This window comes from Siniperca chuatsi, linkage group LG13, assembly GCF_020085105.1.
Source record: "Siniperca chuatsi isolate FFG_IHB_CAS linkage group LG13, ASM2008510v1, whole genome shotgun sequence".
Taxonomy (NCBI): domain Eukaryota; kingdom Metazoa; phylum Chordata; class Actinopteri; order Centrarchiformes; family Sinipercidae; genus Siniperca; species Siniperca chuatsi.
Genome location: NC_058054.1, coordinates 21,945,618 through 21,957,145, shown reverse-complemented (window position 1 = coordinate 21,957,145; position 11,528 = coordinate 21,945,618). Strand labels below are relative to the sequence as shown.

The following is an 11,528-nucleotide window of genomic DNA, read 5'->3' as shown; positions in this document are numbered from 1 at the left end:
CCTTTATCTCCTTTAACATTCACTGTGTTGGCCTGTTCCCGTCTTAATGGAACAATGGAGCAGCATTACCAGCGGCTCATCCTTGTGATCCTGTCTCCCCGGGGTCCCAGTCCCCTTCCAGTGCTGTGTGAATGTAGGTCGACTGCGCTGTGATTTAGCAGGCCTGTTGTTTGTCTGGATGAGGCGTTTTAGTCGAGATGAATCATCGACTCCGGCATTCGAGCGTGTTTATGGGTGTAACAGACAAGAACTGGAGGCACCTTTCTCAAATTGTCTCTTATTAAAGATGATAGACAGCAAGCTGACAAAATTCAGTGTAAAGATGCCACAGTGTAACAGTATGGTGGGAACTCCCAAAGTTTCCATCCACCTGCTTTAATGCACATCACATCAGATCTGTGTGAAGCGAAAAGGAGACTGTAGATTGATACCACCCTCATGTCTGTAGCTAATATGAAGCTACGGCCAGCAAGGTCAAGAATTGATTGGTTAGCTTAGCTTAGCATAAAGAGTAGAGCAGGCAGAAACAGCTAGCCTGACTGTCAAAAGGTAACAAAATCCACCTACCAGCACCTCTAACGTTCATTAATTAACAAGTTATATCTTGTTTGTTTGTTTAATTAAGTGTAAAAAATATATATTAAAAAATTCACTTTGGTTTTTGTATATATTAAACTGTTTCCAGTCTTTATGTTAAGCTAATCGGCTGGTGGCTCCAGCGACATATTTAGTGTACAGACATGAGCGTGGTATCAAACTTCTCATCTAACTCTCCTTTAATATTGATCCCACCATACTTCTTGTTTTTTTATTTTCTAGTCATCTCTATGATTCCTGCAGGGACTTGCTGTGATATTTGTCCCTTTCTGCGATTTACTATAGAAATACCTCTGATGTTTGTCAGAGAAAAGAGTTCCTAAAGCATGATTTGACATTTCCGCAGGATCTGTTGCCTCCCCTTGTTTAAAATCCTCAATTTGTCAGTTTTTTTTTCACAGACCAGACATAGCTGTACAATTTATCACAATATTCACTACAGGCATAATTTCAAATTGCAAAAGGCTGCTTTTTTTCTCCTGGAGAAAGATGTTTCGGACAGCTTAGCAAGGTATTTTGATGTTATGCAGAATCTGTGGTCTGTAAACAATGTATTTTCAGGAGGGAAAATCATTCATTTTACTCAAACTAAGCACCCAGGCATTTTATGAGCATCTTTCAAAAGCTGAGAAAGGAAAAACTGTTCTGTTGTATTCCAGCCCATATCTCAACTGCAATATTGAGCAAAAAGAAATGGCATTAGGCCTGTGATTTGTTTTTTCTTTGTCAGCACTGTGCAGACCAGAAGCAGCACAGTCCTTATTCCAAATGGATCAACAGACTATGACAGCTTTGTCTCCTTGTCTACATTTCCATCCACTCGTGCATTTATCCATCCATTTATTCACCCGTGTGTTGCAGTGAGCGGCGTTTTCATCTAAGAAATGGCTGAAAGAACAAAAAAGGAGAGAAAAAGGGCAGGGTGTTTGGAGCAGAGCAGAGCCTTATCCCTCTGACACAAAAGATCACTCTGATCCCTGGAACACAATAGAGCCAGCCCCCTGCACCCTTGGGCCAGGCAGCAAATAATACCCATAATGTAGCATGTCTGTGACTGCTGGAATCCCCCATGGCCATACTTGTCCAGCTTATAGAGGACTGTGCCAGAGATGTGATGCCAGGCAACAGCCTATAATGTCAATTTATAGATGCCAAATCCTGGCACAAGCCACACATTATTCTTTTTTTCCCTCATTCAACTCGATTTATGGACAGTACGGGGTGTTTTTGTGTTTAAACCAGCATACAGACCCATCACACTCTGTGGCATTGTTTGGAATTGAGTTATTCAACACAACCATGCATGTCACACCAACACTAATGTGGCAGTGCAACCTATGGTGGCTTAGATGAAGCAGATACAACAATAACAGTTCTCACACAAGTAATAAGTCCCATGGTGATGCTCCCTAAATAAAAGAACAAGGCACACATGTACACAGAGAGACTGCGAGTTCACGGCAGTTTCCCACTGCGCTCCCTCGAGCTCCCATCATCTCCTCAAAACAACTCTGAGGAGGGAAAACTGGGAATTTACCCACCGAAATAAAAGAACAATTACATCTTAGATTCCTCTGAATAATTCATAGTAAGTGATTGTTTGTGGGATGCTGCATGAACATGTGTGTTTGAAAGAAACTGGGCAATCCCTCAGAAACAACACAACTGTGCTAGATTTGTGGCCTCAAAGATGAGGGTTGGGAATTTAATAAGACTCATAAACAGTTATTGGTTTCATCTGGGTCGAGTTGTGGTGTGCCAGTGTATAGCGCCACAGCGCCACACTGTGGTGAAAACAAATCAAAAAAACACTGGCATAGTGGGTTTGTCACTTTTATTTCAAATATACAGGGCTGCAGAAGCCTTTACATCAACATCAAAAGTATCAAAAATATGACAAAATTACACTGGCTTACACTTTGGCAGCTCACACACCATCAGCAGCATATTCATTCTTTGCAATGAAAGCTCACAGAAAAGCATTCAGCGTGCAAATACAGCATATGAAAATGTACCTGGAGTTAACTGTGGATCATGTGCAGTGGTGTTAGTGCCTTCAAGCACTAAACATCGTCAAATGACGTGCCATGGATACCCTAATCTGACCCAGTGGTCTAAACCTAAAGCGGTGTGGGATATAATATGTAATAACGTCTGCGTTTGTAATAAGTCTTTACAGCATCGTATATGATGATAACACAAGAACGCAGGGAGTGCAGGGTCAACACCCAGCTGCCCCAGATTATATTTACTGACTGCACTTGCTGGCATGAGGGACCACTAGGCTCGCCACATATGGGCGTGTGTGTGCGTGTGTCCTGCCTGAGCACCCACACTGGTCTTCAGGCTGTTATTTATTGCAGTATACAGTGATGCGTTCTTGGCTCTTTACTAAATACTCCGGGGGAGACTTAGTATAAATAATTTCACCTGTCCACACACCCAACTTAGAAATATAGAAAAAAGAAAAACACCACATCCTAGTCCAAGTTTGTTGACTCGTGCACACAAACTATTTTCTGTCCAAAAAGGGAATGATCGCTGCAAATGTCAGCTGCTATCCAACATTCTCAGTACTTATGCAACTCAGGCGCAGGCAGCCTCTATCACAAACTAAGGCACTCGTTTGGAGACCGCTTGTAAATGTAGAAGACTGAAAACCCCTCGTGACATTAGAGTCTTGGCCAGTTTTTGCGTCTTACATTTCTCTGCCATTTACCCGTCAATAAATTAGATGACATGAATCTAAGGGGCCAGTATCAAATTTAAATGAGCTTAACATAGCATTCAGATGAGCGAAAACATCAGATAGGAGTGTCTTCCACACTTGCCACAGACTTTAGGAGACATGTAGCCCAAACAGGAATCAGGCAAATTCTCATGCCGCCACTCACACACAGGTCTACATAAACCCCCTGCCCCCGTTCAGTGGTTCCATCAAGGATCCATCCCCATCCAGATTTTGGTCCTCTCAGCTCATCTCAGAGTGTGCGCTCATACTCGTCTCTTCTTCACCGTCTCACTCTGCCAGTCACACATTGATCTTCTTCAGCTGTTCATATGTGAGGAAGAACTGGACACAGAGTAAAGGAACAAGAAGGAACAGGCAAGAGGAGTGGACATTTTTGTTGAGCAGAATGTGAGGCTCACTGAGGGATTTTGGCGCTTTCTGTAATGCAGCTCAAAGCCTCCCTTGTTACCTCAGTCTACTCTGCTGTAACAAGTCAATAATCTCATTACATTGTTCAGGCCTGGTTGGAGCACGATGACGACCCGTCAGCACCTCTCTTCCCCCTGTAACTCTCTGGCCTTTGCAGAAAGACTGTCATAAAGTTCCCTCTCTGCTCCTTCCTTTTTTCTCACCACCGTTCCCTCTTCCTCTTACCCCCCATTGAGGACCCCCATACGTCCTCTCTAACCACGGGCAGTGGGGTAATGAGGCAGTAGTTTCATAAAAGCGTTAGCTAGCATTAAGCTAAGCTGTCCTCCACTGGAGCATGGCTTGGAATCCCACACGTCACTGAATGCATAACAGAATTGACAACTTCTCCCCACTGATTTCTCCAGCTCAAAAGATATTGCATCACAGTGGATATATGTAAACAGACTGCTGCACTAATGAGATGGTTAAAGGATACAATGATGTTCCACGGGCCCAGGCGGAGCCAGTTGGGAAAGAAACCCTTGTAGAGGGCCATGAAGCCCTCGGAGCGCCACGTCTGAAAAGAAAAACAAACCTGTTAAAAACCCATCTTAATCTTATTATCCTCTGACGGCCGTTCTAAAGTCCTCTCTGGGCGTTCAACATAACTACATTATACTAAACATTAATCTTCACAGGAGGCAAAAATCAAACACACACACACACACACACACTTCCTGGCAATGGGCCAGTGATTATCAATCAAAATCAAATAATTTTGACACTGTTGGCTGCTTTAAATGTCACAACATTTGCATGGTAATTCACAGATAAAACTCATGAAGATGCCTGTACTTAAATTAAAAGGGCACTCCAAGATGCATTACTGCACTTCTATAAAGCTTTGGGAGTCACAAGAGACAAATAAAAAAAAAGTAGAATAGTCAAATTTAGTAGCTGAGGGTGAGATTTGCTGACTTTTAGTCCCTAGTGTGGGTCAAGCTTCAAGACATTGGATCCTATGTTTCCCAGAATGCAACCAACAGTATCTTTTTGTTCCCACCCTGCCTAGCACACATCTTTATCAGGGGTTATTTTCTCAGACTTTAAAAGCTCCCTCCAGAGCCACAAAAGACATTATACAACTGTTTTCATGGGCTGAATAGTAGCGCCCATGACGAGTAAACTGATCTTCATTTGCAAAATCGCTGGAGTGCTGCTTTAATTTAGTCATCTACAAACACAATCTGAACTGGAACAAATGTAAGATGTTGATTTTCTCCATTCGGGGACTGTCACTGACCTGCAGTATACAGTCCACTGTTCCCTGGTACAGAGCTCCTCCTCTTTGGTTCATCATGCGTGTCCGGACTACGTCCACTGGGTTGGAGGCCAAAGCCCCCGCCAGACCACACACAAAGCTGGACCTGCGGCACGACAAGACACACGTTTAAATGATAGTGTGTAGATTCTTTATATTTGTCCCTTAATTAAATCTAAACAGCCATTGCCGAGGTGGTGTGTGTGCCGCTGACACAAATGTAACTTCCTGCAAGGCTGACAATTTAACCTAATACACATTGAGTGTTTAGAAAAGCTTTTATTAATTGTCTATGGGTTGAACTATTGTGTTATATCAATTGAGCATTGAGAGTTGCTTACTTCCAGGTACAATCAAACAACCATATTTCAAAAGACTTGAGATAGCTCAGTAGGCAATAATGATGATGGTCAACACATACATATGTTGAACAGGACAGTGTATCATTTCTTAGTTCCACCTTAAAATTTTGAAATATGTCTTGCCCTGACAAGCAATTTCCTCCAGTCGATAACATCACATGAGACAGCAGGATGTCGTCCAGGTGACTGCAAACTTACAGGAAGTGTGTGTACACGGTGTCCCCCATGTAGCCTGACAGGATCAGATGCTTCTTGGTGATGTCATAGACCGGTAGCTCCACCCCGACCACGATGGCCGCCCGCTGAGCCGTTAGAGAGACGCCCTGAGGCAAAAAGAGAGAGAATGTTACAAGATTGAAGATTTGAATATTAAAGAGCAATGTCCGTGCTACCTGAAACCCATGACTACTTTCAGGTGTTCTGTACCTTCCACAGTCCTCTTGTTCCCTCCTGCTGGTAGATGTTGATGAAGTTGCCCATCATACTGCCCTGGATCACATTTCCCTGAGCCTGCATGCGGATCTGGGAGGACAGACAGAGGGAACGCCCATAAACTTGACACTCGAGACAATGAAAGTATGCACAACCAGTGTAGAGTGCTGTAGGTTCACCAAGCCAAGTACGGGGTGTATTAATCGTACTCTTGTCGGAATGCAAAAGCAAAAAAAGTTAGTAGTGATTACTGGCAAGCACTGTGTCCAAAAGTATTATCTCTATCCTTGTTTCCAGGAATTCTCCAGTCCCTGCTTGACTGCTGTTTACAGATCAGCCTTGGTTCGCTGTCTGGCTCCATGATGACTTGGCGGGCGCAGCTAGAACGCACCGTGATGAAAATGCAATGTTCCAAACTCGCAGCCACATCCATTTGTCTGTTAACTCTTAACAAGCACACTGTGAACAGGAGGAGGTCATTAGGCCTAACGGGGCATGGCGAAGAAGTGGCTGGGCAAAACATTATGAGTGCAGATAAGTGTGGCCACACACACACACACACCATATTCATGCACCCATATAATTTACAGAACACTATGTTAAGCCTTAGAGGCTTCAGTCTATAAATAATCCACAAGCGGGGTCTTGATAGCACCATGATACCCTTCGCTCTACTCGGCATGCTATCAAAAGAGCACACCTACAGCCCGGAGCTGTTACAGACTCATCTAGACAGGGCATGTTAATCCGGCAGTTTTTCAAAACAATTACCTAAAGCTGTATGTTAAACTAAACAATACAAAATGAAAGAAGACTGCTGCACTTCCAAGAAATTGTCAAACCTGCTCTACTGCTTTGGAGAAACTGACTGCACACTCATTAGGACAATAACAAGGAGATCCAACACAATCTTCATGTGTGCAAATAGCTACCTTCAGCACATCAGTGGGGTTGGCGATGGAGGAGGAGATGACTCCAGAGAGAACGCCGCACATCACATTAGTCAGCAATGTCTCATCTGAAAGGGGAGAAGAATGGGAGACAGACTACAACTGTGAACAAGTTTTATCTTTACATTGTTTTACAGAAGCACTTGAAAAAAAAAAATTAGGGGACATAAATAGGTCGCACACACACATCTGCACCTCCCCTTCAAGAGGAATGTGCAGATGTGTCAATGGGGGCAGGTCACTGCCTAACGAAATGTGTGTGTGTGTGTCAGAGAAAGAAACTGGGACTCACCCTCTGGTCTGTCAACCAGCAGTCGCTTAAAGCTCTGGTATGTGCCAATTTTTATGGTCCCATAGGAGGCCTGGCGCAGCATGGCAGGAGCAATTCTGTAAAAGTCAAGTTTATATTTATTACCCAGTACCACAATAACTCAGTGGGCTTTACAAAACTGTGGTTCCTGATCCAGCCAGTTCCCTAAAAGTCATTGCCCCCCAGCACCAGGCTCACACACACCTCGACTTTGTGAGCTTTGCACTTACATTACACTGTAAAAATCTCAAAACATAAGGGAAAAAATGCAACCCTGAGACAGGCTAAGACATATCTGTGGCTGCAAAAGGGTTGAGGTAAAGGTAGGCGGGGCAATGGCTGTTGCAAAAACAGGAAGTGTACAAAAAAAGAGAAGTGTAAACATTTAGAAGAAATAGAATAATCAAAGTATACGTCCAATACTTATGTAGTAAGCACAAGGTTAGGAAGACAACGGTACAGAGACGAGACAAAACACACACACACACACACCCTGAATAGAGTGCCAGGAGCCCCTCCTCTCTGCATATCCTGACTATAGCATGGAGCATGCCTCTGTAGCGGATCTCTCGGTATTTGCTGTCGCCAACTTGGCCTTGAACTTGAAGACGCGTCTTGGCTAGGTCGATTGGGAAGGTCCCTGCAACGCAAACCATGGGATACTACTTTACAAGGCTGTAAATCACAACAGAGATTGAACTAATTAATAGTACTCCACGCAGCTCGGCCGCTAACGCTCTCCACTCATCACTCACCGCATTCCGCCGTCACAGATGCTAGCCCGCCGAAAACAAAGGGCTTCCAGTTGACGTTAGACATTTTCTCCAGCCGTGCGTCGAGTCACAGTGAAAACCTACCGGCGAAGCGGGGCGGGGGGACCAATATTAAAGTAGGCTGCTAATACTTTAAAGATGCAGCTGCGTTTCAATCCCTGCCCGGCGTTTGAAGACTCCCCCCTCCCCGCCGCCGGTCTTAGACGAAGCTCCTCCCACCACTGGCCACTGTCTTCACTCTCCCCGCCCACTGCCTGTTGCTAAGCAACCGTGCCAGAGAGTAGAAAAGAGCCACGAGATCATGAAGTAGGCGACATTGTTGCTTACTTTGATAGCAGTCTTCCCCGCAAAAAAACGACAAACGAACAATTCAATTCATTTATATTGTCAGGAAAATTCCTCACACATAAGTCAAAATATTCTAAATCTGTCCCAAATTTGAGAGCTTTCTTTGGTTTGAATGAGTAGTAAACCATTAAAGCAGTAAACCATTAAATATAAGCACACATGGAAACGAACACAATGAATTTAGGGGTTCTCCCACTACATAAACAAACAAATACATAAATAAATAACATGAAACCATATGTCAATAATATTTCTTGTACTATATCAGATGTGCTGTAGGCCTATACATATTTGTATCAGTAATCCTCTAACCCCACTTAAAACCACATTTAATTTTATTGATAGAGATGCTTAATGATACATACTGCTGTATTTGCAGCTTTACTACATGAAGCACTGTTCTTTACTGTCTTATAGTTAATTGATGTTCAATTCTAGCATCTTTGTAGGAGGACATTATCATTACACACTGTCACCTGTAACTCAAAACAGTAATTGTATTTTGAAAATAATTCTGTAATTCCATTGGCTTTGTTAATAAAGGTAGAAACACGTGGGCCTTTTTCTTAATGCATGTTCCATCGGAAATTCCACACTTTCTCCAACTTGGAAGTATTCACCTGTTTATTTATTTTCTATTTATAGATTTAAAATGAATGGGCTTTTCATACTTAGAGTTGGGTGTAATAATGTAAAACAAATATGGGCTGTGATAGAATTGGCGTCAACTACCTCCACTGATGACGTCAACAAAAAATCCCACATATCCTGCATATAGTCATCATAGGCCACAGAGGGCTAATGTGAACTCATATTTTAGTAAATATGATATGACCTGAACTATGGCACATAGACCAAACACCAATGTAAAATCCTGGAAGAAACTGTAATGATTTCCTCTACCACAAACAATTTGTTATTATAATTATCTAAAACTTATACATATATACATACATATCAACATGCTCATTTTACCAAGACAGTTGTACTGTATCACAAAATCTATTGGCTTTGTCCTGATGTCATACCACTCTTTTATTTTGATTTGTTTTGCTGCGGTGCTTAACTTACAGTCATCAATCTGGTGCCTGAGACAAAGTCTACACAATTCTGTCTTTAAACTTCAGATTTTGAATCAGACTACCTCTCTGACTCTGTGACCCATCTAGACACAACATGCAGGAGCTCATGTTTTCCCCCTCTGTATTTTCATTAAACAGAACTTCAGTCTTTGGTGTGGCTCTACTGTTTTACTAGGACTCTAGAAATCAACTAGAAGTTTGGAGAAGCATGTAAAGATGAATCTACTAACAAACTCTGTAGGTTATACAGTGTACTGCAAGCTGTTTAGTATATCACTGCAAGTGAACTTATAACCTTTTCAAGGACTCTGTGCTCCCATAGGTTAATATGACATCTGATCCCAGCGAGAAAATGGACATTTTCTTTTGGCCACTCTGCAGAGAGGTCAGAGGTCACAGAACATCTGGAGCTCACATGCGATTCAGTCTCTTTCAGCAGTGCAGAGTTCCAAAAGGAAACGTTATATTATAGCTAACTGAGAGCTACTCCTATTGTGTAAAAGTGTAATTATAACCAACAGTAAGCCCTAAGGAATGAATTAAGTTGAAGAATAAACAATAATAAAAGATATAAACACAAATGAATTGAATGACAGACAGATAACTATGTTCATACAGGAGGTGTCACCAATAATCCTCGGTCATGTGTAAAGAGCATAAGCACAGAAATAGGCGTATACATATGGGATGAGCTGCATGCAGGCTCTTTCGTTAGGATGAACCTGGATTCACTGGAGGCCAAGAAGCTCTTTAACAAGTACAAGTGACCATTCTCATGCTGAAACCATTTTCATCAAAGGTCTGAGTATGAGACTGCTCGTAACAAAAAACTGCATCTTAAACATTCCCCTCATACCACCACGGTGTGTAGGTGAGAATTCCAGATTTTCATCAGTCGCCACCATATAGCGATTACAAAGATTTCAGGCCTTCTTACAGGTCTTCTTAATAAAACCTTCCCTCGAGGACTATACATTCCCCAGACAGTAACTACACTCAGTTTGTTTGCGTCATTGAATCACTATCATTGTGTCTTAAGGGCAATATCATGTGCCAATAGTTCATTATATACCAATATACCTTATACAGCCATCATGTCAATCTGATAAAATGCAGGTATGTCCTCATGCTATTGTAACATGACGACATTAAATCAATGTGTAATTTTGCCAGTATGTCACTGTGTGCTCATGCGAATTAATATCAAAACATGCAACATGTTTATGTTTACATGGTCGTGTCACTACTGGGTGATTGCGCATGGACCTCATTTTTCATCATAATGTTCTCATGTTGTTAATTGCATCTCAGGTTTGTTGTCTATGTCCATTTCTATATATCTGTCTTCCTACATCATATCTAATCAAATTGTGTTTTACTAGCATGCTTTCTAAAAGAGTGCAAAAGTGCTTCCCATAAAAAACGTCTACAACACATAAACTCCAAAATATGCACCGTCTTAACGGAGAAAATATGAATAAAAAGCGTTGCATTGAAAAGCAGTAAAATAATAATAGCACATGTACTCTGCGTGAATTGAGAGTTAAATATGTGATAAAGTCACAATTAGAGCTTTTGTATATGCTTGTTTTTCCGAAGATGTGGACAGTCTCAGACATATTAAAGTAATTCGGGAGGCAGTTCCAGAGCTACCACACAACAAAAAAGCATGTTTGAGCATGGTGACTTGTGAACCTGTAATTAGATCTAAAACTTATTTCAAGTGATGTCTCCTCTGAAGTGATTCATCTGGTTCTACTGCATTCTATTGTAGTTTTATCCCACTGCCACTAGAGGTCAGAACAACGCCATTGTAATATTCCTCCACCGCTGAGGCTTACTGCACAGAATATTGACCACTAAATAGCAACTCAGTCTCTTGTGATGGTGACCCAACCTCTTATATATTACTTATCAGTCAATCCCTACTTAATGAGCGGACACTATCTATACTGCTAATTAGGAAACACAGATATGTTTCAATGACAATATGCATGTACAACAGATAGTGACCAACAACATACAGTGGGACTGTGTAGGATTTGATTTTGTGTGGATGACATGCTTGTCTGCATGTAAGTGCGCTCTGCTTATCAAAACAGATTTCCCCAGGAAGAATATATTGCTTGTGTAAATACCCCAGCTTCATCTTATCTGTTTTCTATCACATTTGTCCTTTTGGTCTCAGCTTGGGTCTATTCTCCTGACTGC

At 42.0% G+C, this 11,528-nt stretch overlaps 1 protein-coding gene across 1 annotated transcript; it reads right to left on the bottom strand.

The window, feature by feature from the left end:
• Positions 1-2,414: 2,414 nt before the first annotated feature.
• LOC122887126 (kidney mitochondrial carrier protein 1) lies at positions 2,415-8,120 on the bottom strand. Its single transcript, XM_044220047.1, has 9 exons — positions 7,870-8,120; positions 7,607-7,754; positions 7,097-7,191; positions 6,787-6,872; positions 5,849-5,944; positions 5,621-5,745; positions 5,043-5,166; positions 4,236-4,316; positions 2,415-3,670 (listed from the first exon to the last, which is right to left on the bottom strand). Exons 1-9 carry the CDS (start codon positions 7,931-7,933, stop codon positions 3,629-3,631), a joined length of 861 nt encoding a protein of 286 aa, XP_044075982.1. The 5' UTR covers positions 7,934-8,120; the 3' UTR covers positions 2,415-3,628.
• Positions 8,121-11,528: the final 3,408 nt, after the last annotated feature.